The sequence below is a fragment of the Ochotona curzoniae genome, unplaced genomic scaffold (assembly GCF_017591425.1).
Source record: "Ochotona curzoniae isolate NIBS_2020 unplaced genomic scaffold, NIBS_Ocur_1.0 contig_3502, whole genome shotgun sequence".
Classification (NCBI taxonomy): Eukaryota; Metazoa; Chordata; class Mammalia; order Lagomorpha; family Ochotonidae; genus Ochotona; species Ochotona curzoniae.
Genome location: NW_024465886.1, coordinates 1032607 through 1058193, shown reverse-complemented (window position 1 = coordinate 1058193; position 25587 = coordinate 1032607). Strand labels below are relative to the sequence as shown.

The 25587-nt window shown below is 45.3% G+C and overlaps 1 protein-coding gene across 7 annotated transcripts in view; it reads right to left on the bottom strand.

The window, feature by feature from the left end:
• Nucleotides 1-286: 286 nt before the first annotated feature.
• TRPM3 (transient receptor potential cation channel subfamily M member 3) overlaps nucleotides 287-25587 on the bottom strand; it is a 409651-nt gene continuing 384350 nt past the window's right edge. For 4 of the 7 annotated variants that reach the window (XM_040980944.1, XM_040980945.1, XM_040980942.1 and 1 more), the window contains 4 exons: nucleotides 11309-11459; nucleotides 10731-10930; nucleotides 7717-7849; nucleotides 1332-2787 (listed from right to left, as the gene is read on the bottom strand). In XM_040980944.1, the coding sequence (XP_040836878.1) occupies nucleotides 1335-2787; nucleotides 7717-7849; nucleotides 10731-10930; nucleotides 11309-11459 (1937 nt within the window). In that variant the 3' untranslated portion in view covers nucleotides 1332-1334. Of the gene's footprint in view, nucleotides 2788-7716; nucleotides 7850-10730; nucleotides 10931-11308; nucleotides 11460-25587 lie in introns of all 7 variants that reach the window. The other 3 variants (XM_040980949.1, XM_040980946.1, XM_040980948.1) reach the window with 3 other exon arrangements.

The window sequence follows — 25587 nt, the reverse complement described above, 5'->3', positions numbered from 1 at the left end:
ACTCTACATGTGGTTTCTTCACTTTCTATTTTGGTCTACTATCTCTTTTCTCATAGCTCTGTGTGTAAGAAAAATATTCATGGTATGACTTTGATGGCTTTGGGTTGATATCAAACTCCCAGTCAATTCTAAGATTATGTTTTTGAAACTTGCTTAAAAACAACTTTGGAACATTTCTGTACAAAAGATACCAGCCCTTGAAAAACTCCAGTGAATTTTCTGCTGAGCTCAGATGAGATGGCAAAACCCCAGGTAGGGAAACAGTCACACATAACCACATCCGCTCATACAAAATGGTCAGGTGGTAATGAGCAGCGTGAGACGCCGGTAGCTCCATCTTGGATGCGCTGGGAGGGTGGGGTGGAGCCATGCACATGGTCAAGGCCACAGAACAGCACTGCACAGGACACGAGTGGTAATACCGCGATGTCCCTTATGGCAGTTCTAGGTCAGTTTTGCCACTTTCTTTTGAAAAGGTCATTATTCCGTAGTCGATGAGTGAATTCATTGATGGACAGGTGAGATACAAAATAAATTAAAGATATAAAATTATTTGATTCCACTCATCCTGAGCTTGCTTGACTCTACCTGAACGCCCACTGTATGTGATAGATCACATGACTTTTGGACATGAATTCCTCTTTCACTTTGATTGCAATGCAAGAAGGCATTTCCGTTCCCTTATCGTCTCCAAAAAAGATCAACAGTTGTGGTACCAGAAGTGAATACAGAAGAGACAGGTGAACTGTGACTGTTACCTTGTGTTTTCTTTATAATGACCAATTACACAGGTGTTGGCATGAGAAGGATGTGGGACGTTAGGAGAACTGCTTGCTGCCGGCTTACACTGAATAAAAAGGATGCTCTTCGTCAGTCACCAGTGATGGAGCCAATGTGAAAAGAAAACAGAATGGAAGTTTAGAATATCTCATCTTGTAGGCTGGCTATTTTATTTTATTCTGCAGTTTAGCCCTGCATCCTAAAACTCTGAGTAATGCCTCTTGGCATGAAGAATGCTTGAAGCCCCTTGGTTCCCCAGAGCTCGTGGTGGTCTGCAGCGCCTGTTCCCCTTCTCTCCCTCCCTACCCAGCGAGTGTGAACATGGCATCAACTCCCTGTGCTTGGCACGGGGCCAGAGCAGGAGCTTCCTGGGTCTGTGGCCCCAAAGTCACCTGTGAGTGAACACCTCCCAAAGCATTGCTTGTTTTGCTCAGCTAAGCATAAAGTGAGTGTGGTTCAAGGAAGGGATGTGGGGAAAGTTGGAGTTTGGGGAGAATTTTAAGGGCTGGACTCTTGAGCCTCATACAGTGCAGGGGAGAGGGGTGGGAAAAGGTCTAGTTGTGCTTGCTTTCAAAGCTGTGGAAAGCCGAGGTTCTGGACAGTCTCCTCATGGACAGGCCATCCCCTCGGCCCTCTGGCCTGGAGGACCTGCTCCTCTGGAAGGGGTTCCGCAGGCTGGCCGCATTGCGTTGCCGGTCGAGCCTGTCACTAATGGAGAAGCTCTTCCTGGTGTGTGCATACGGCGCACTTGGCTCCTCGGCAGAGTAGCTGTTGGCACGCTCCATCTTGGGAACTGTGATATTGTTGGACAGGGTTCTGTCTGCGTTCTCACCCTCCTGGGAGGAAAGTGCCGTGGCAGCTTTCCGGCCCCGGGCCTCGATCTCCTCACTGTCGGAACTGGGATGACTCAGTTCTGCCTCTCGCTCGGGATGGCAGCAAGATAAGTCCTCCACTTTGTCTCCCAGGGCACCAGGAAACGGCACTCTGTCTGCGGGCGCTCGAGGGGCACTGACACACCTTGTGTCGATGCAGTCTGTGATGCTGGTGTACTCCGCGGTTTTCACGGGCACCCCAAAGTTGGCGTAGGAGCTCCTTGAAGGTGAAAACATAAAACTGTGTGACTTCGCGATGGGAGCCTCTTCTAGAAGAAAGGGCGTGGTGGCCAGGTAGCGGCTACTTTTGGACCGCTCAATGGTGTGATACGTTGGAGGGTCTGAATCCCATGGGTTTTGGCATTCTGGGAGGTGGGTATAGTCTGAGGAGAATGACCTAGTGTCCATGGAGGTGATGTCTTCGAAATCAATGCTCCGGCTTGGAGGTCTGTCTGTGGGTGCAAGAGTGGCGTAGGCACTGCTTGAAGGAGCTGTGGAAGGCAGGAGAGTTGAAAAGCTGGGCTCGCCCAACCCCAGGATGTTCATGGAGCTGTCCAGAGGGTCTGCGTCACAGTGGAGCTCATCCATGGTGGAGACGTAGATGTCAATACAGGAGGACGGTCTTCTGGAGTCGGGAACAATGGCCAAGGTGTTGGTGGGGGCTGCGGGAGCTTTGCATTCTTTAGCTACCGAGTGGGAACTAGTGGCCCGGTGGAGGCTCAGGGACCTTTCTTTAAAAATACTCTCCAACTTCTCTATCCCACTTTTGTCTTTCACATTGACCGAATAGAAAGAATGGCTCCGCATACGGGGCATTAAGGTGGGAGAAGTTGGGGACATGCTCTCCTCACCTGCAGGGTCCAGGCTTTCCTGGAGCTTGAACGTGTTCCCCTCCTGGCTGTTGAAGCTGCTCTGGCGCACAATGTAGGCTGCGTCGGTGCAGTCTGAGGAGGTGCGTGAGCGGATCTTGTTGGATTCCGCCCTCTCCAGCCCGGTCAGGCGCTCCAGGGCGGTGGCCATGCGCCCGATGAGGTCTTCGAGCTGTGCCAGTCGGATGTCCACGGTCTGCAGCGACGCCTTCATGGAGTGCTCCCTCTCGTTGACTTCCTCCAGCCGCATGGACATGTTCTCCACCCTGGGTGAGGGACAGCAAATGAAGGTCAGCGAGGATGGCTTCCTTGGCGAGGTTACAGAGAGTGAGGACGGAGAGGGCCCGAGGCATGGTCAGCTGTGGGTGTCATGGTGGCCCGCCTCCCAGAGGGGAACTGGAGAAGCCGGGAGATGGAGGAGGGCATTGATACTGACACCCGCAAGCCCAGAATCCAAATCCAAATCGTTGTCAACTGCTTTGAAGGTGATCTGACTCAGTGATTGTTAGCAACCAGTCCCCCTTCTTACTTGTTCCTTTAATGAGATGAAATGCCCAGTCTGGTTAAGCACACTCCAGGGTGGAGCAGCCCTTGCTGCAGTGGAATGAGGCCCTAGTCCCACCCTCCTGCTGCCCCACAGCCTAGCTGAGGCTTAGCACAGGGCTTCGTGAGCCACATAAAGGTGGGAGTATTGGCTTATCAGCGTTGCTGGCAAACATAAGAATGCTGCATTTGGATGACTACTCAATTTGGATGACTTCACTCGATCTTGCAACAGAATTTTAAAATGCGGCTTTTTTTTTTTTTTAAATTAGAGGATATATATGATATTTGTATTCAGTGGACTGGAATAATTTTTATTTTGCATCTGTACAGTGCTTTTGTTGTTGTTGTTGTTATTCAGGAAGGTCTTTTGGCATCTGCTGCCCAAGCAAGCACACCTCATCTTTTCAGAGTCAGTGCCTCCAGAGGAGTTAATGTGGGGTTGTTCCCATCTAAACCAATCCTTTCCCCTATAGAGGAAACATCAAGAAATGTAACTGTGAGTACCCAGGTCATTTGTGGTACTTCTCTCTCTGGGTAGCTGTTCACAGATTCCCATATAATGGTTATTTCTAAATATCTCCACCCTCTTTCATAGAGCCTCAAGGGTGTAGCCTCTTTAATATTTCCTTTTCCATGCTGTCAGCCCAGTGCAGCCAGGTGCCAATCAATGTTTACTGAGTCTGTAACAGTTGTGAACTTGAATTCAGTGTTCTCTCTGGCCATTTAATGACAGACAGTAGCCACCATTTTAAATAGGTTGCATTAATTATCTTAGGACAAATGTAAGCCAGGTTATGGCATGAGTTCAAACTTTTGCATATTTTAAGTATAGATTTGATAATGTTCTCCTTTAAGTGCCCAACACAGACCTTGTGTTAACTGAGTAAGACCTGTTCACGTGTATCTGGACCACACAGAGCGACTTTTCCAGTCTTGGGATATAACAGGAGATTGCCTAATTCAGAGTGTGGAATTGCGTGAAGACCATGCGCATGGGGGATTGCAGCTGGGTCTCCACAGCTGTGTGGTGGTACAGCTACATTTGCCAGCACTGCCTCCGCCTTGGAGAAATACACACTCTGTTCCAGCATCTAGGAGCATGCGGATGCCACCCCTGGGGGACCACCAGGCTTCTCCTGAAGAAGTTGACTTTCCCTGCCCTGACTCCCCTGTTTCCCTGCTCTAGCCTGGGCCCTGGGCTGCTCCCCTTATTCCAGACCTCTTTGTTTTGCTCTTTCTTTGCCCAGGCTCACAGTCATTATCAGATCTGTGTCTGGCAAACCCCACAGGATTTGCTCAGGTAACCTGGCTAATTCCAAAGGAAAATGCCAACTATTCCTTCCTTCACTTCGTTTTGTTGTGTAACTATCACCAAAGAAACAGATACCAACAGTGGGTTGGCCTTATAGGCTTACGGTTAATTTTCAACATCGAAACTGTGGTGTTTGATTTTGCAAGTACTGCAGTTTTATTTTTGGGATGCAGTAAGCTTCAGTAAGTGGATACAGTGCTTCCTCACAAGCACCTGGAGGAGCACGGACATGCTTGGCTGTGGATGAGTCTGTTGAGCATTTTCAAGGTCCTTTGTCTCTGCAGGATTTTCTTTTGTAAGGCTATTTGTTTACTTAAAAGGCAGAGTGACTGCCAGAGAGAGAGAGAAACAGAGGGAGGGAGGGAGGGAGGGAGAGAGAGAGGGAGAGAGAGAGAGAGAGAGAGAAAGTGAAGCCCATCTCCTTTGCAGTCTCCATCTCCTGAGTCACTGCTAAGGTGCACCCGGGAGGCGGTGGTAAGGGTTCAGGTGGTTAGGTAGGTGAGCTTCTCACTCTAAGATTTGGACTAACCCACCTCTAATCTGTAAACATTTAGGGAAATGGACCAGCAAGTGGGAGCTCTGTCTCTCTCTCAAAGGAATGCATAAGAAATAAAATGATTAAGTTAATGGAAACTGTATGAGAAAATTATGAATGGATTTTCCTTGTACTAAAATGGACATCAGCTTTCTATTCTGTGACCTGTTTGAATACCCTTATATGTTACCTCAGTAACTTTTAATACTAGATAGTGAGGTCTACAGATAGGCACACAGTCCAGAGGAGTTAATTAAGTTACTTAAAATCACACAGCTAGCTACTGCACAATTAGCATTAAATCTTTCCATTATTGTGTTCTTGCCATTATGCCACGGAAAGAACTGCTTGTCCTACTGTGCAAGTACTAATCCAAAATACAGTGCATGCTCTAAATAGCCAACGAGTGAGTGAATAGAGGAATTAAATCCAGGAGCTAACGGCAACACAGGGAATTAAGCTCAATGTAGACATCACATTGAAATTCTTTAAATATGTGATGTTGACTACTTCAAGTGTATTTTGTACTGAGAAAGTGAGCAGCCTGTGCGGTCTGTTGGAAAGCAGGGTAAATGGTGAACCCATTGTGGAGTATTTCATCTGGAAAAGACAAGGCGAGGTAGGGTGGTGACAGTGGTCTTCATGAATGTGAAACACTTTCTCAGATAGAAAAAGGTTTCATTTCCCCTGTGTTTGTTCATAGATTTCTCCTGTAAGCAATGCTTCCCCCTTGCCGGGAGACGGTCCCTTCCAGCAGGCATAGTGAGATGCAACATTCTCTGCACTCCCTTCTCCTACCCCAGGCCAAGGCCTGCCAGTCGTTCATGACATAGGAGCACATTTCAAAGAGTCCGTGGAAAAAAAAATGCAAGTTTCAATGTTTTGATGCAAAAAGTTGAAATCCATGCATCATTTTCTCAGGCATCTGCCATCACCTTTTAGAGGTATCCGGGTTATTTGTTAAGTAGCCACTGGGTGTTTGCCATCTGAGAAATGAGAAGGACAAGTTCTTTTCAGAAACAGGCTTCTAAGAGGTGTTCATGATCTCTTGAACACTTGCATGTAATTCTTTACATACCTAAAGTGTGCTTTAGTAATCGCCCATTTAATTCACTAATGAAGGCAGCATATTTGTTTTTCTAAGCAGATCTCACAAATATGATTAGTATAAATACATTGAATGTGGAAGGCAGTGGCAGGATTAGTATTCTTCTAGAACACCCTATTTTGCAGTGACAGGTCTGTGTGGACTTTGCATATGGCTTTCCGCTTTATTAATATTTGCTAGTACGTAGAAATGAAATCACCTAGATCACTCGGTGTCACGGCTACAGGAAACTTCTTACCAAGACGTACAGGACCAGGGACAGGGATGAAATGCCCCTTGCAGTGTCTACAGGTCACTGCAGACGGAAGTGGATCAGCGGACAGAATGCCATTTCATGCAGACTAGACGTGACTGCCTTGAATCTTAGCATTCTGGGCCATAGAGACTAAAATCAGCAACCAGTGCCTTACATCCTTCTACACTTTTTATAATTCGCTCCGCCATTTTTATGCTGCAAATGCTTATAATTTAAAGTGACTTTATTGCCTTGCAAACACTCTGAATACTCCTTGGGACACTGGATTTTGAACATTGTAGCCCATGAAGAAGGTTTTATCAAGCTACAGCAAGATAAGACCCATAAGAAAACAATTCCATTTATATAAAGGCGAATTGTTAGCTTTAAGGGATTTTCTTCATTTGGGGATTTCTCTGTTTTTAAATAAGACTTAATTTTTTATTTATTTGAAAGGCAGGGATATATATATAGAGAGAGACATATATATATGTCTATATAAATATATATATATATATATATATATATAGAGAGAGAGAGAGAGAGAGAGAGAGAGAGAATGATCTTCTATCAACTGGTTCATTCCCCAAATGACTGTGACAGGCAACCAGCTGGGGCTGGGCCAGCCTGAATCCAGGTGCCTGGAATTCCATCTGGGTCTCCCACATGGGTGCAGGGGTCCAAGTACTTGGGTCAGCTTTTGCTGCATTCAAAGGCATGTTAGCAGAAGAGTTGCATTGGAAAGGAAGCAGCCAAGACTTGAACTGGTATCAAAAGGGATATTGGTGTCACAGGCAGCTCTTACCACACTGCACCAAAAAGCTGGCCCCAGGCAGCTCTTACCACACTGCACCAAAAAGCTGGCCCCAGAGGGAGATATTTTTCCCTAGAGTTTTGCTACTTAAACTACCTGTTTTGTCAGTGAGAACTAAAACTACATAATCATTGAGTAGAGAAATCTGCTTTTATTTCTTTGTACTTGACCTGTTTATAAAATAGCAAAACAAAGCAGTTAGGGGGAAAAAGAGACAGCTAATGATTATTATAACTAGTTGATAAGTATTTAGTTTGGAAGGCATTGAGCAAGTTTCTCAGCTAGACATTAAGGCCATTCTAGTCCCCTGGGAAAGGTGCTCAGGGGTTTATGCAATGTACAAACCTGTCGGAGAGCCTGGAGTTGAGGCATCTTTGCTGGCTGTGTATCTGGCTCAGAATTTGCTGGCTTATGGCCTGAGCCAGCGACCTCAGCCCTGTTCCACACGCAACAGCCTGCACTGCCAAGGCCTGCACCTGTAAGTCTGGAGTTCTGATCTGCAGAATGCTAGGATGTGCCCTGTATCTTTTATTACCTCCATGATTTCTGAGACAAATTACACAAGAGATGTGTGTAAGAAAATTTGGTTGATGGTATATGCATGACAGAAAAGGTGTGTGGGAGGCATGGGCCCATGAAAACTACCTTTCTGAAGTCACCCGTATCCTTTCATCGTTGGATGAGTTGAATCGGTCATCCTTTTCTCTGAAATATTCCTCTATACACTGCTCTTCGAAGTCATGTACTTTTTTGAGCTCATCATCAGTTATGAAGAGTTCTGTGAAAAGAAGAGAGGGAGTGATCCATTGGACAGAGGAGTACAGGCAATGGACTTGGGTTGGTGGATATATATATGTATGTATGTATAAACACATATATGTATACACGCGCACACACACACACACACACACACACACACACTGAGGTTGGGAAGAGGGGCTTTGATTCTTTCCTAAGTTCCAAAGTCTAACTCCAGTAAGGTGGTTAGCGTTGCCATCTTCCTCCTGAATGTGAGATCTGCTGCCTTGCTCTGATGTTCACGTGTGTGTATCTGGTTTTCTATAGAGTTGGTCAGAACAATACAAGTTGGAAAGCCAAGAACAAAACTCAGTGAAAAGGAAACCACTCAGAGCGCAGGGCTTTCGTAGGAGCTCGATCATTTCTGGGCTGGGGTGATGATGGAGACAGAGGTTATAGACAGGCCTTACTGACAGTTCTTTTGCAACCACATTTCTCCTTTCCCCATCCGATTTCTAAGGCTGGGAGGTAACTATATCCACATTTCCATTTTCACCTGCAGCTGCCAGCAGCTACAAGACCCAGTTGGGGACAGGAAGCAATGGAAGGCTGCTGCGGGGAGGGGTGGTGTCTTGGGGAGGAGCTGGAGATGTGATTGCTTCTTTTCATGTGCCCCCCCTTTATCCTCCCTTAAATGTAAATGTGATGACTGGAGGTGCAGAGGCTGTTGTGCAACCCTGAAACAAAACCACTTGACAAGAATTAGCTGAAAGTAAAAATAGAACTGTGGGCATTTAGCTTCCATGAGCCATGTTCCTAGTTCTGGGCTCACTATCTTTTTCCCATCTGTCAAATGAGATAATTAAAGCTTTCCTTATTTGAGTGATTGGTAGCATGGTTTTCAATTAATAGAGGGTAAACAACTCATAATACATTGTGAAGCATGAAAACCAACTCAGTGATGACAGCAATGCAGAAATAGCTCAGTGGTTAAAATGATATGAAAATGGGCTAAGGCCCCCTTCTGTCCTGGGTCCTTAGGATGCCACGTGGGTTGCCTGAGATGCCCGGAGCCCTGCGTGTGAGGGTATCCGCAACGCAGTTGGTTGAAGTTACCACTGTCTGAATTTACCTGGGGCATGGAAAATAGATCAGACCTCTCCAGTCCAGCATGCCAGAGTTCACGAGAGCTTGATCAGGAGGGAATGCTGGAGACGCAGTCATGAATTTAATTGGTTCAGAAATGATCATGGAAAAAACCAAACTTAACAACTGGAAAGTTGGCAGCTAGGAGGAGGGAAATGAAGAGAAGCAGTTTCCGGAATCCTCAAGGTAGAAAGAAGCCTTCTCGCAGACACTGGCTACTTATGTTGTTGGCACCTTACATGCCTCATTTGACTTCTTTGGTTATTTGTAATGGATATTTGGGTTGTTCTTAAGATGCCATTTTTTTGAAAATCCATCAATATGGCAAGTTTTATAATAAAAATTGAAATTTACATTTCACAGTGTTTTATCTGTGGTTTGACAGGAACTTGGCAATGCACTGAGTTCTTTAAATAAAAGCTAGAGCAAAAATTTGTTTACTCCAACAGATGAATAGTTAAGGGGTCTCGGCCTGACCCAGCCATGTGTCCAGTGGCCTGGCATTGCTTTTATGGCTCCCCTTGGAGCTGGCTCTCATCTGGTCCAGTGTCTGCTGCAAGGAAGTGGGTGTTGCAGTACAAATGGTCTCTATCACCCTACTGCCTGTGCTGTTCCAGACTCTACTTCCTGGGTTCTGTGGGCATGTGAGATCCTCCTTCTACCACCAATAACGCATGGTTTATTGTAACTGACTGGTATCCTTGAGTCAACCCTCAGGAGAGCATACCATGCAATGCTGAAGTTTTTGTCATACCCATGCCCCTGATTCAGCACTCTGTGTTCCCCCTCACGGGCTGAATTTCCTTGATAGCAAAGCTAAGTTGGTCTCATCCGCTACTCTCTGCCTTGCCCTGCCTCCAAGCGTTTCATTTGCCTGAATGCGTGGTTCAGATGGAGTGACATTCTGGAATTCCGACCTCTCTTCCCCCTCTGGGTCTGAATGCTGAGAAAGAAGTTGGACACTGCTCTGTCAGAGAGGCTGTGAAGGGCTTCACATTTAGAGAAGCATCGATTACATGCTTTGCAGATCAAGGCTTAGCTACATGGGAGATCGTGTGGAGGGCGGTTCCTGGACCACAGCCTCAGAGGCTCTGTTTGTGGGTTAATGTCCGTCTGACACTTTCTGAGAACCCATGTTAGCTTCCTGGTATGAGGCTGCATGCCCAGTGGTTCTAAACGTAGGGTGGGACACAAGAGGCAGTCAGGAATCTCCAGAAGCTACTGTTCACAGGGTGTGGAAGCCAGGTGCGTGGTACACAGTTAGCAGCTGTGCTAGCCCGGCCAACAGCACCCCCTTTTAGAAACACCAGGCTAGAAGGAGCGTGGCAGGGAGTCTCTTTTGCCTTCTGAATGGAAAGCACAGCTGCGATCCTCATGAGCTCAGATTAATGCAACTTCTAAGACTTGGGAAAATATCTGAGACTTAAACAAATGATTGGTTCAGAAACGATGATGGAAAAAGTCAAACTTAATTGCTTGCAAAGCAATTCACACCAAGATTGGTAGATAATGTATAACAGAGTGCATATTGCTATGGTTGGTGTTTCGTGTAGGACCACCACTGGAAAGTCAGAAACTTGGGACTTAAGAAGGCACCAAAGTAGCCCTGTTGGAGGTTGGCTGCATGTCATAAAGCGAGGTGGGAGACTGACAATGCCAGGTTCAGCATGCATTGCCTTCTAAGGCCGCAGGTGCAAGTGGGTGATCGATGTCCTCTCCCTGATGGCTGAGATGGGACAGCTTGGGGGTCACTGGGGCTGTCACTTGGAACTCACTCAGGCCATAGTCCCTTTCATCCGGGTCACTTCCCTGCTTCCTCCAGCGGCAGCACAGGTGCTGGAAGATCATGGTCATGTGACTGAAGATGATCAGAGGTGGGGGCAGAACTGGCCTTTCATGGAAGGTCATGATGAGTTGATACCGCTGAAACTTCCACACTTGATTGGAGATCGACTTAACCTCAAAAAATGTGTTGCTGAAAGAGAGAACAAAGGGAACAACGTGAGGAGATGCAGTGTTGCCTTTAAGAGAGAGAGAGATCTTCCTTTTACTGCTTCACTCCCCAAATGGTGGCAACAGCCAGGAATAAGCCAGGCCAACATGAAGAGCCAGGAGCTTCATCATATTTTCCTGGGCGACAGGGTCCCAAGCACTTGGGTCATCTCCCACTGCTCTTCCAGGCACATCAGCAAGGAGTTGGTTTAGATGCAGAGCAACTGGGATGCATACCGGCTTTTCAGTACAGGCCCTCTGCTACATGCTGAGCCCATTCTAGTGTTGGCTAAAGCATTCACTGTCCTCCTGCCCTCCTCCCCCTGCTTAGGCCAAACACTGTGACACATGACACACTCACTTAAAGACAGCGATGAGGAGGTTGACCAGTAAGATGTTTGCCACCAAGAGGTAGCAGGCCATGATGGCTGGCACAACCCAAGCCCCTGTCTTGCAAGGAGGCAGCTGGATCATTTTGCCATCCTCTCGGGTCTCATTCTGTCCACAGGGAGCTGGAGGAAGTAAGAAAGGCAGCAAATAAGAAATCATGGTTATTTGATGCTAAATAGATTGGCTTGAATGAGGGCTTTACATGGAAGAAAACCACAGCCGCCTCCAAACAAAGTTCACCGAAAAGCCAAAAAGCAGAGAAGACAAAAGCGTCGTGACCATCCCAGGGGGCTGCTATTGAGTGCTGCCTGTCTCCCAGAGTCCTCCCCTGCAGTGGGTGGGGTTGCCTGCTTGCTCCCCCAGTTTCGCAGTGCCTGACACTGTGAGCGGCACTTGCCTGCTGAGGGAGATTTGAGAGAGCACAAAGTCCCATGGCCTGGCGAGTTACTTTCAAAATGTGCTGTGGAGGCCCCCAACAGCAGCTGTCAGAACAGCAGCACCGTGGGGCAGGATGGGGAAGTGACACCAGGGCGGCAGTTAGTGCTGCAAGAACAAGCCAGGGCTCTGCCGAACTGATGATTTGAGTCAGCATGGAGGGAGCAGCTCAAGGAAACAACTGCGAGGGCTTGTCGCTTGGTGCTGCTGAGGAAAGGGGCTTCACCTGCAGGTGATTGGGGGTGATGGGGTGACCCCGGAACCTGCATCCACCATGTGCTATCCCAGCAGCTTTTCCTCTTGTAAAATTGTGTTATTCAGGGCCAGGGGAAAAAACCCAAATGCAGTGCATCATGGACCAGTGGTGGATGGTGGCAGGGGGGAGGTAAGACTGGTCGTTGATGCCCAAATGAGGCATGTTGAAAGTTCTTTGTGCCCTCAGCTGTTAGGGCCAGGGGCCAGGTGAGGGGGCTCCCCCACCAGCTACCTTGAGTTTCCTCTTGGGCAGGGTCTTTTGCATCAACCTGGAAAGGGCAGCGCAAGGAAGCAAGTGGAGTCAGCCCTGTGCCATGGCTGCTTTTGGCGACTGGCCAGAACGGCTTGAAAAGTTGAGTTTGAGTCCATTTGGCTAGCAGAGTACCTGGCTGGGGGCATGTGTGCAGGGTTTTTGGCTGCCAGGCTGTGTGTACTGTCGTGGTTCCCAACCCTGTGTCCAGGAGAATCACCCAGGAATCTTTTAAAAAACCAGGACCCAGCTCTGCTCCAGAACTCTGGACCAGAGAGACTTGGGGGCCTCAGCCCACTGGGCCAGAACATCAGGAACCTGTTAGTTTGGAATCAGGCATTTGCCTTCTGTGTTATTGTGGCCCCTTCTGCCCACACAGTCCAGGGAGAGGCCCTCATCATTCCTTCCAAGCCCAATGCTGAAGAATCACTTTCTCAGGATGAAGTCCAAAGGCTGGGGGGTGGCTGGGGGGTGACTGGCTCAGTGCTGCCTGCTGTCACTTCGCATCTGAGCACCAACCAGGCTGCACTTCTTGCCTTTCTCAGAAATGCCAAGTTGCTGCTTCTGTCTTGATTGTTCGGCTACTTTGTCTGCTTCCTAAGGCCTCTCTCCTACTCCCACTCCATGCTGCAACTGGGTGGGTCCCATTCTTTGTTCTATATTCAAGAATTAATTATATTCACTTGTTTATTTGAAGGGAAGGGGTGGGGGAAGAGAGAAAGAGAGAGAGAGAGAGAGAGAGAGAGAGAAGTAGGTCTCCCATCTTCTGATTTACTCTCCACATGCCTGCACCAGCTATGGATGGTCAGAAGAAGCCAAGAGCCCAGAATTTGGTCCTAATCTCCCATGTGGGTGTGGGTGGCAGGACCCATGTACTTCAGCCCTCACCTGCTATCACCTGCTGTGCGGGATGTTGGGATGGACAGTTGAACTGGGACTTGGACTCAGACATTTGAATATGGCATGCAGGTATCCCAAGTGGTGGTTTGACTGCTATGCCACATTCATTCTTTTCTTCATTTAGAAAGTTCCATTATTGTTATTATTTTTCATGATATTGTTTCATAGGCATAGGGATTTCCACTATGTCCCCAGTTTGACTCTTGAATGTTTTCCGCCGTATTATTACGCAACAGGATAGTCCTTCAGCAACAGTCCAAGACCAGCATGCTGTTAGTGAAGTGGACCATGGCGTTGTAGGTATAGACAATGGCAGACGTTAGTATCCTATCGTCAAGGTATATTTAACAGTTCCGCTGGGAGTCTGTCTTTATTCAGGAGTACAAATGCCTATTGCAACTTATCTTCACTTCCTGGCATGCTAGTCTCCATTATATAGTTCCTCTTGAGAATTATATGTAAATACATGTCTGCCTATATAACTATTTATCTGTATTTTGCATGAAGGTTACCATATGATATTTTTCGTTTTGAAATTGGCTTGTTTCACTTAGTATGATGATCTCCAGTTGGGACCGTTTGGTTGCCAGTGGTAGAATTCTATTCTTCTTAACGGCTCAGTGGTGTTCCCTGGAGCAGATGCACCATTTCTTTACACACTCCTCCTTGGACGGCATCTGCATGGTTTCCATGTCTTCTCCCCTTGTGGATTGTGTTCCTATAAATACAGGGTTGCAGGTCACGTTCTCATATGCAGATTTTCACTTCCTTTGGCTATTCGTGGTCTCTTGTGTTTCCAGATGAATTTTTCTATCATCTTTTATGCGTCTGAAAAGAATGTAGCTGGGATTTTGATTAGTATCACGTTGAGCCTGTATATTACTTTTGATAATACGGACATTTTGATCATATTGATCCTGCTGATCCAGAAACATGGTAAATTTCTCCATCTGTTATTGTCTTCTTCTATTTCTTCTTCTTCTTTTAATGTTTTATAACTTTCATAATAAAGATCTCCCATGTTTTGGGTTAGGTCTATCCCATCATTTAAGATTCTTCTCTGGCATCCTAAAGGGGATTGTACACAGAAGTTCTTTGTCAGCCATGGAGTTATTTGTGTATCTGAGGGCCATCAATTTGTGCTAATTAATTTTGTTCCCTGTCAAACTGTCCTATGAGTTCCAATAGTCTCTTGATTGAACCTTTTGGTTCTATGTGTAGAATCATGTCATCTGTGAATGGCGATAATTTTAATTCCTTGTTTCATGTTTGAGTTCCTTTAATTTCCTTTTCTTGGCCAATAGCTCTAGCGGAGACTTCCAACACTATGTTGAATAGCTGTGGTGAAAGTGGATGTCCTTGCCTCATTCCAGATCTTAGTGGGAAAGCTCCCATCCTCTCCTACTCAGTATGAGACTGGCATTATTATTATTTAATATTGTTTTGATTATCTTGTAGAATGTTCCTTCAATGCCTAGCTTGGTTAGTGCTTTAACATGAAGTGGTGCTGGATTTTATCAATTATTGAGAAGATCACATGGTTCTTATTTTTCAATTTGTTGATGTGAATCTCATTTGTTGATTTGCAAATGTTGAATCATCCCTGCATATCAGGGATAAATCCTGCCTGGTCTGGATGATTGATCTGCCTCATGTACTGCTGGCCAGTATTCTGGATTCTGTTGGCCAGTATTTTTCTGATAATTTTTGTGTCTGTGTTCATCAGGGATGTTAGTCTGTTCTTTTTCTCTGTTTCATCTCTAGCTGGGAAGTAGAGTCAGAATGTCCACACAGCCTGCCAGCAACAAAGTCTATTTTCACTCAAGAAAGATCCAGTGTGGGATTGAAAAGCTTGTGAACATAGAAAATGTAGAGCAGTTTGGAGGATACCTAAATTTTTTCTGGTTCCTGCCAGTACGAGCTATTCAGGCATAAGAAACACTTCATGAAGTTCAGGATGTGGCTAGAGAAGGTTAATGGCACAGGCATCAGGTGCAGGCACCAATGTCCTAGAGATTTAGAAATTTGTAACATACAAGGAAAGGAATGCTTTCCGGCCTTGTCCCTGCCAGGGTTCCTCTTTTGGCAAGACAACTGGAGAGGTTCTCCTTTGCGTGGCTACCTCTTTCCAGAAGCTTCCTTATTTAAAACTCTAGGCCATGATAAATCCGGGCACAAGTTTGCTCTGTGGAAATATGAGGCATTTCAGACTTCTAACGGCAGTTGCCAAGGGCTGCTAAGCACAGGAGAGGAGAACAGAGGCGGTTGAAAATCTGGCAAGCCCGAACTGGGAAGTCAACGGCACCTTCCGCCAGCTCCATTCCTCCTCTCACTTCTTCTGTGACTTCTCTCCCCTTCTCTTCCCAGCTACTAGGTAAGTTGCTCTGGGCAGTGACAGGGCACTGAGACAGCCACTGGAAATCATCAGGAAGTCTTGGTTCCTGCTGTGAGTGAAGGCTGTGGCACCATGGACAGTCCCTTCGGGTCACATGCCGAGCTCAGGAGGTCCATGGTGACTTTGGCATGGAATCAGCAAGAAAGCACTGACTTTTCCTTGGCACTTTGGACCTTCCTGACTCCATCACAGGATAATATTTCTCTGTTCTCCCTTCATATTTGCTGAATTCCCTTTCTGGGTGCAGCCTGGGCAGGCTGAAGGCTTCAGCATCTGGTAAGAATTTCACAACAGTGTGATATTTTCAGTCTGTTTATTGCAGTCTTCTGTTTACGTCAGATTATACTGATTCCCAACTTATCGCAGGATATGATTAAAAAAAAAAAAACCCAAAGTTTATAAAACATGAACTAATTTAACAATATTGAAGGATGGTATAGAGGTAACAAAATATGGAAAGGGCCATGTGACTGACTGCAGAATGTGAGATAATTTCTAGGCTCTGTCTATTCCTGGTATTCTGTTATTCTTCATGATTCTATAAAGAGGAGACAAATTTCCCAAACTGTTTCATCTCTCCCATGAACTAACTGGAGGCCACATGTAAGAATCCTCTTCTTTCTGTACCATCAAAAAAGCAAATAAGTAGGTAGGCACTCACATTTCCTGACATGTAGTTGAGATACTTGAGAAGGAGGGGGACCAACAGCACAGCCTCTGACGCGTTGCGACTACCCTGGCTCACAGTATGTCCACCGCACGGGTCTTGCCATGAGCTATCTCGAAATTATGATGAAGTCAGACAAATCCCATTTTCTAATCCAGTGAATTAGAAAACAGGATTGTATAAGCCTAAGCGTGTTGGTGTGTAGATTGTAGGGTGTTCTGGGGAAGCAGAAAGAATTCAATGCCTTCTGCTATCTTTCCACAGCCTTTGCCTGGAAATAATATCAACCTTTATTAGTCCAGTATTGTGTATCAGGAATCAGTACCAGAAAGATTATATACAAACCATGCTGGGGCAGGAGATATTCTTATATCCTACCCTGTTAGATATGCCAGTAAGTTGTTGCCAGGATGTGGCCAATTGACTGAAGGAACAGCCCCAATTTCTCTCTCTTGTTTGTATCTGAGCTACTTTGTCATGTGATTTTAGAGTTTTACTTATGCAATTGGTGGGATCTTTTTCTTGCCCGTTGATTCTGATTTTGGCTATATTAGCAACTTGGTCCATGGGTTATTGTAAAGGTGACCATACATGCTGTGAAAAAGCCTACTCTGCTGCCTCAGTGACCACTAGGACAGACATGTCTGAGCTCACCTGCCAGACGATGAAATGCATTGGGCTTCTGCTGTTTCGAGCTGAGTCTTTCCCAGATCAGCTGATAGCCAGATGATCTCCTGCCACATGATCAAGCTGAGCCAGGACCAGAAAGAATCATCCAGATAAACTACAGGCTGAGGAGCTCAGCCCATGCTTATGGCTAGAACCCACTGGGCTCTGTGGCTTATCCTGTGCTGTAATCCTGCCAGCAGATATGGATAGCTCTCCTTGCCCTGCTCATGGCTACAAGAGGCAGCCCAGGCTCCTCAGGTGGACAAAGCCCTGCTCTTGTTTTTCACTCCACCTCATTTCAGGCCACAACTGGTTGCAGCAGATCTTGCCCTTGCCCAGAGAGGGGTGAGTACACTGAATGACCAGTGACTCATCTGACTCTGTTTTTAGAAATTAAACCAACGAGCAGAGACTTCAGCTAGACGATGACAGACATTTAATTGAAAGCTTGTGTAAAGCTGCCCACACTGGTCATGTGAGCGTCAAGTAAGCCATCTGAGAGTGAGCGATGCAGAAGCTGCAACAAGGAGAGCAAGCGAGGACGAGACAGATGACGGATTGAGGGTGAGGAAGTTTTGAAAATAAAGCAGAGGACACTCATCATGACTGTGGATTCTGGCTTTCCCAAACCACTTCCGGCGTCATTTCCAGTCAACTCTCGTCATGTTTCTTTCCTGTCTCTGCTGCCCCTGTGGTATCCTCTTGCATGCTCTAACTCGTCACTGGGGGTGGTTTAACTTTCTTGTAATCAACAGTGCTGTCCAGTTGCATCATTAACATCTCAGAACATCAGCTTGTCAGAGCAGTAGTTTCCCCAGCAGAGGCTGAGATCCACAGTGCTGGGAACCATGGAGCTAGGGAGGGGGCCACTGGGAAGGGAGAGGAGGATTCCGGCTAAAGGGTTGGAAGGAGGGCAAGAAAAACCCTTTCACTAATAACCATCCCGAGAGATTGTCTCATCACCATCATCACACTTTCGGTATTCACCCAAAAGAGATGGGGTCAGATGACTGATTTGCTTCTTCAAACCAGAAAGAACACGAGACAGGTGAAGTCAACAGCCTGCTCCTGTGGATTTTGTGCTGCCACCCACCTCCATTGTGACTCCCAAATGTGCTCGTCTCAGAATCCACAGGACACCCTCCTTAGCATGGGCATGGGTTCAGGGGCACAGAGGGGCTCACTTGGACCCGATTGCCTTGACTGTGGAGGACTTCCCCTAGGGCTTCACATCACCCCAGCCTCCTTGCCACCCAGTGAGGAATAGCTTGTTGTTTTGGGATCAGTCTAATGAGCCAGGGAGTGTAGTTCTCCCGTGATGCCCACCAGTAGTCATGGGCTTGTACCAGCCGCACAAATGAACCTCAGGGTTTGTATGACATCTCCAGGAACAATCAACAAGGGCCCTAGCATTCAGGAATGTGTATATAAACCAACATAAGCTTTCCCTGACATTATTTACAAATTCCCTGGAAAGTGACAATGCAAGAGGTACGCTGGTACTCACAGCTCACATTCCTATCGCTGGTCTGTGGGCACACTTCCCTCTCGGTACCAGTACAGGTCTCCCTGAATGCCTGCCTTTGCCTATTTTTAATCTTTGACTTGCTGACTTTCAATCGGTCCTCCACAAACAGCAAAGAAACCAGATTATATGCGGACCATGTTCTGACTTAGCGTCTATCCTGCTGTTGGCAGGCTCATAACTCAATGCCTAGAACTTACCATTGTGTTGTCACTGTGAACCTAACTGTATGTTGAATACATACGTCACTGTTATTATGATAAAGTGATTGGGTGACAGGATATCCTCGGACAGTGGGTCATTAGACATTTTTCTTTCCCACAGCAACATTGGCACTTGTCAGTTAAGAGAAAATAAATAAACATTTTCATCTTGACAGATTTGTTGGTTACAAACAATAAACTCAGATGCCAACCAAATGGAGAAGTTGAGCAAGGGGGTGCAGATGAGGAGGGAGGGATGGAAAAAAAGGCATTTTGCTGATCATTGTGAATTGAGTTTTTAAAATGATCACATAGCCATTAGATGTGAGGCACTCAGGTTAGATGTTCTGTGATCTGAATGCTGAAAAGTCCATGGCAGCCCCTGAGTCTCGGTTTCCACCTCCTTAAGTCTGCTATAGCGATAATAGAAGGTCCCTGGTGAAAAGGGCTCTGGTTGATATTGGGGAAAATGGTGGGAAGAAGGGCAGAACATTAAGGGGTGGAGGTGGAGGACACTGTCCGGGGCCTTGGCAGAACCCTCCCCCCAGAGTCAACTGAGACTCCCAGGGGGTAAACACACTACACTGCCTACTTGACTGGGTTTAGGAAGGACGCTCAGTAATTCTCTGCCGTCCATCCTGGCTCCTGCCTTCCACGCAAACCCTCTCTTTACCTCTCTCCCGGGAAGTCTGCAAAACCCTTAACCGAAATAAGGGGAAGAACTGAAGGCAACTGGGCTTGGGCCCTCTGTGGTTTCCAACAGTAACTCTCAGATATATATATTTTTTTAATGTCCAGCCAAAATAAAGAAAAAGGGAATGGGTAATGAAAAGGAGAGCCAGGGCACACACAGGCATCCCACAACCCCACCCCCATGCCCAGCTCTTCTGCTTCTGTTGGCCGAACAGCCATCTGCTGAGGGCAAGGTGATTTCTAATCTGATTTTAACAAAATCGACTTTCATAGATAACTAAAAGCCTCACAACATGAGGCTTGGGGGAAGGAACATGGTTCTTATTGACGACCTCAGAGCACAAACCCGGCTTCTCTCCCGGGGGCTGTGTTGCTTGGTGAATGCTGCTAGAACAACCTGCTGTTTCTAGAACAAGCAGGTGCATGACAAATCTCTCCATTCCTGAAGTACCTCAACCTTTTCCAAGGAAGAGACCCAGCCCAAGGCTGCAGTCAGCAGCTGGCCCAACATTTTTCTAGATAGTTTTACTTGCCAGTGCATATACCCACCTTAAAGTATATGATGGGAAAGGGTACATTTAATTCCTTATTTCCCTTGTTTGGGAAGGTGGAATGTGCTTTTCATTTTTTTAAAAGTGAAATAGGTAGCATACGGAAAAACATGTATCTTTGCTTTTAGCCTGGAAACATACACACACACACACACACACACACACACACACACACACACACACACACACACACAATTGATTCAGTTGATCATGGTTATTGCAATGCTTGAAAGTTTGGTGGCCTTACTTTGCCATTGTGCAAACACTCCAAAGTACAAACTGCTGACTTGTGCGAGCTGACCTGTGTCTGTTGATTAAAGACTCAGTTGTGGATGTTGTGGTACTGCCTGAAAACCCACATCCTGTACTGGAGTGGTTGGGATAGAATCCAGCCACACCTTGTGATGTAGCCTCCTGTCAATGTGCCTCAGAGGCAGTGGATGGTGGTCCACTTACTTGGGTTTCTGCCGTCCACTTGAGAACTCCACGTCGAGTTCCTGACCCCTGACACTCTGACCTGGCCCTGTGCTGGCTCTGCCAGTATGTGTGGAGTGAGCCAGCAGACAGAAGATCTGTCTCTCTCTTTCCCTTTCTGTCATCAAATAAATAAATATAATTGTTAAAGGCTGTGCTCATCACCTTTTTAATAAGTTGATGATTTATGCAGCTGTACTCTGAGCGAAGTTGTATGCGCAGCCTTGCCTTTGGCCAAGCTGGTCTGAACAGTCCTGTGGGAAAATTCTAAAACCAAACCACAGGCAGCACACAAGCTGGCTAGTTTCTGGGTCATACAAAGAAAAGAAACAAGTCAGGCTTTTTTCTACTTTTGCTCCTTGCCTACTTGTGAAACAAAAGCCGTTTGGTGGACTCCGATGGACTAATAGTGAGTATGAACTTGGGAAGCTTAGAAGAGGGTGCTGTTTTCTCTGCATCCTGTGTTGCTATTTTTTAAAAGCCATTTATTTGGGCAAGAGAAAGAGAGGGAGAGATAGAGAGCATACTGCTATCATCTGTTCCACTTCCCAAAAGCCAACAAGAGTTGGGACTGTGTCAGGACCAAAGCCTGGAGCCAGAAGTGAGCACGACAATCCAGGTGGACCCTGTGGGTGTGAGGAACATCTTGTCCCAACACCGCAGTCTCCCAGGGCCAGCGCATGTCGGAAGCTGGGATCAGAAACAGAGCCAGGAATTGAACTCAGACCCTCCAATGTGAGATGTGGAGATCTTCATTCAAGGTCCTGGTGCAACTGTGTAGTAAAAGGGAATGGCTAATGTTCAAAATTTATGCTGCATTCCAAGTGAGCACAAAAATATATACAAACACACACAAAATAAACATATACACCAGAGAGAAAGAAGAGAGAGAGAGGGAGAGAATGGAGAATTTAATGAAAGCTATGAGATCAAGTCTAGCTTGACTAAGTTGGCTAATACAATATTAAGAAGTAACCCCCAGGCTACATAGCTGTTCCTGTTTGAATCCCAGCTCTCCACTTTTGATCTAGCTCCCTGCTAGCGTGCCTGGAAAAGCAACAGAACATGGTCCAAATCTTTAGTTTCCTCTGCTGGTTCATTCCCCACATAACTACAATGACCAAAGCTGGACTAGGCCAAAGCCAGCAGCCTGGAGCTTTACCTGGGTCTCCCAAGTGGGAAGCAGGCCCCCAAGCACATGAATCGCCTGCTGCTTTGACCAGGCCATTAGCTGGAGCTGGTTCAGAAGTACAGTGTCTAGGACTTGAACTGGCACCAACATGGGGCGTTGGTTGTTGCAGGTGGTAGCTTTACCCACTCTGCTAAAATATTGGCTCCTATAACTTTTCAAAGAGCCGAACTGATACGACTTTTGATGAACAAATTTTAAACTCAAGGCTTATAACTATCTAGCAAAACTTTTGTGTTATAACCACCATGTGACAGGGGCTTTTACATTTATTATCTTATTTGACCATCACAAAAGCATAATCATATAGTAACGTTAATAAAGATGCTGCAGGTCAACAGGTTGGTTGTTAAGATAAAATACTATAAATCTAGCAGGGAACACCTTAGAATTTCTGCCGTTTTTTACTTTTTAAAAATTTCTGCAAAGGCTTACTAAGCACTTAGTCTTCCAAGTAGTATTTTTTCATGCTCTATGATTTCAACTCATAAACAATATGAGGAAAAATATGCTTCATTGCTGCAATTTTGGCCAAAGTGAGTATTTCTGGGCTATACCTATGCAGGTAATACTTACTGTTCATTAATACTCTTTAAAGTGAGCAAACTGATGTGTTCCAGAGAGACACAAACAATTTCAGCTAGAAAGGTTGTTTGGACAGGTGATTCATCCCACAGGATCAAAGACTCAAAGAAGTCCTGTTTGACTTGTGCGTCCTTAACACAGTCGAGTTGGGTTTGCAATAGGGCCTCTGTTAAGAAGAAGTCAACGCTGATGTAGGCAGTGAACAAATAGAATTTTGTTTTTGTGTGTCATGAGGAATAGTCTGCTATTTCGTGTTACTAAGTGATTGAACAAACTGGTTATATAAATGGTTGCCATGGAGATGTGCTGTTCAACTGGTCCCAGGTTATAACAGAAATCAGCACTGCGGAGTTGAGGAATATCGCACACAGGGAATGTTGGTTTGTCAGCTGGCAGAAGTCTGTGCGTTAGCATCTGAGCCCAGTAAAGACGTTCACAGTTGTGTTTATGGGCCTCAGGATCCATACGACACCAATAGCAATGGCAGACCAGGCTAAGCAGGCAGAACAGCCAACAGCATCTTCATTGCGGGACTCTTTTCATTTCATTGATTGACGCTTTGCTTTGTTTAATTCTTTCTCCAGATTCAGTTGTATTTCCATTGGACTGAATCAGAATATTGACCCCAAAACAGTTCAAGATAATTAACTTGCCATGTATTGAGATCTAAAGAGACGCATTTAAGGCTGTTTCCATCTTTGGCTGTATCCCTGTGCTAAGGAGTGGAGTTACTTTAGATATTTGTGTAGGATGTTCTTGCTAGGTAATAGATAGCTAAACTAATATATTAAATACATGCAAAAATGGTAGAGTTATATTTTTAAAAATTCTGTAATTCAGATTTCTTTCTGCTAATTCAGATTCATCTGGCAGTTGGCTTTCAGTGATATTTTAGGAGAAGATTTGCTCAAAAGTAACAGTTACTTTTTTCCTCTTTATTGCAGAGAATCTGTATGTAAGTTAAGTAGATTGATTTTATGGCATGACCCTCTGACTACTACAGAAAGTAGATTTAAGTGCTAAACGTGCATCGAGTGACCACCGAATCATATTTTGGTAGAGAGAAGCTACTCAATTGTAAATAAAATGCTTAATTCTAAGTAGTTGCAAGATGGGAATACTAATTACCTTCTATACCCTGTTTTCCAAATTTCAAATTCTCTCTTTTTTCCCCATTTTTACTCTTTTGTTTTATATTTCTGTGTTTCACCTTTGCATTCATTTATTTTTATTTGTAAAGCAGAGTTATGTAGGGAAGAGAGAGAAAGACAGTAAGAAAGGAAGAGGGAGGGGGAGTGGCTGACCTGGCTCACTCCCTATATGACTGCAATGAGCTGCTCTGGAACCAGGAGCCTGGACCTTCTTCTGGGTCCCCCAGGTGGGCTCAGGGGCCCAAGGACTTGAGCCGTTCTACATTGCTTTCTGAGGCTATAAGCAGGGAACTGACTCAGAGCAGCCATACATGAACCAGTACCCATATGGGATGCTGGTGCTTTGGGCGGAGGTCTAGCTGACTATGCCATGGCATCAACACCTCGTTTGATTTTGAAGATACCATAAAATAGATTTTGTACTCTAATTTAATAAGGAATCATTCTGAGTTGGCCAGAAAAATACACCTAACTCATAAGTATCCCACCCAATGGAAAGCCTTTATCCATCACTCAGAGCTCGAATAGGAAATGCCCATTTTCTTCAAAGTCAAGGGTTGTCTTAGCCAAATTCTGCCACATACAGGAACACACATGAGATCCCAGCTCTGGAGCTGGTCAGCTGCTGGTTGGCTGTGAGGCCCCTGGCCATCAGCTGCGTGATGAGCATGGTCATGGTGGGGTGTGCTAAGAGGGTGATACAGAGCTTTGGCACAGTGCCTGGCACACCTGGACATGCAGCCAAGGCTAACCACTTCTGGAGGCTCGTGATCCAGGTGGCCAAGCCAGCTGCTGAGTTCAATATCTGGCTCTACATCACAGGAACTTTCATCTGAGTCAAACAGGAGTCGTATGAACTTCCTGAGGTTATACCATTCTTACCTACAGAAATGGCCATTTCATACAGTTCAACCTAACACAGAGGTGACGTTCTCTGTTCCTCAGTCTCCTTACCTGGTAAAACTGCAGGCAAAAATCCAATCCTCCCACACAGGACTACTGAGTTAGCATTTATAAAACATGCAGAATAGGTTTAATGTATATACCAGGCCGTTTAAATACTTATTCCTATTACCCTTACATATCATTACTGCCCAGCACAAACTTGTCCCAAGAACAGCCTGCTTATTAACCCCTATTTTTGCATTTGTCAATGAGACTTCTTTTGTTGCCTTCAGCGTCTCTCTGCTCCTTAGGTCTCAGTTCCCTACTCAGTTCTCCCCACATTCACAAAGCACACGATCTTTATGCTCACTGCAGCTGCTTCTGTTTTCTGGGTATTCTGATGCTAGTGTGCGTCAGGGATAGTACAACATTTTATTTTCCCTGATTTCATCGTGTCTGTTCATGCAATGGCCAGTTCATCTCTCTAGAGAAATTCCATGAGGCTCTATGAAAGGGGAAATCATGTATTACAATTATACCTTTGCCATAACTAAGATTTACATTTGAAAACTATCATTCAGGCATTGCTATTAACTAAACTTCAGTCTCAGTACCAGCTGAGTTTTCCACCACGATTCCTCTTCCATGATCCTCTCCAGGATGCAACCTCACATTTTATCATCACCTCTTTTCCATCTCACTTGCTTTTCTCAACCTTGACAATTTGGAGGAGTACTAGCGATGCATTTTGTAAGATGTTACTCATTTTCAGTTTCTTTCTTCTGATGGTAATGATGAGAATAGAATTATGGATTTGGGGACAAGATGATCGCAAAGGTGAAATTACTTTCTCATCCTATTCTACTGGGGGTAAATAAGGCAACTTCCTGATGGTTATGTTGATCTTGATAGCTCTTTCTATCATTTTACAAAATATGATTTCTATATAAAATTCTTACATGTTAATGTTACCAGGAGACCATCCAATGAGAGTAAATAGCTAGATTTCTAAAACTGTTGCATTTGAAAGCACTTGTTCTCGGTGTATCCGATCTAATAGCTCTTTTTATAATAAACATTTCACTGTCTCCTTTACTTTTCTGAAATAAAATTTATAGATGGAGTAATTTACCTGTATGCTAATCACTACGTCTTGTTGTTACTGTAAAGGGAAAAGAAATGAAACATGATTTAAAACAACAAATAAATGTTTCAATATATAAATGCGTGGGGGCATTTATTCTAGAAGATTTTTATACACTGGTCAGATGCCTACACCTTATATGAAGGATTTTGGATGGGTTAAATATAATGAGAAGATTTGTCATTGGTGAGCTAATTTTTCAGAATGAAAACCCTTGGGAAACTTCGTAAAGAACAAAATACCATCTACATAGATTTTCATTCCTGAAAACATTCATGG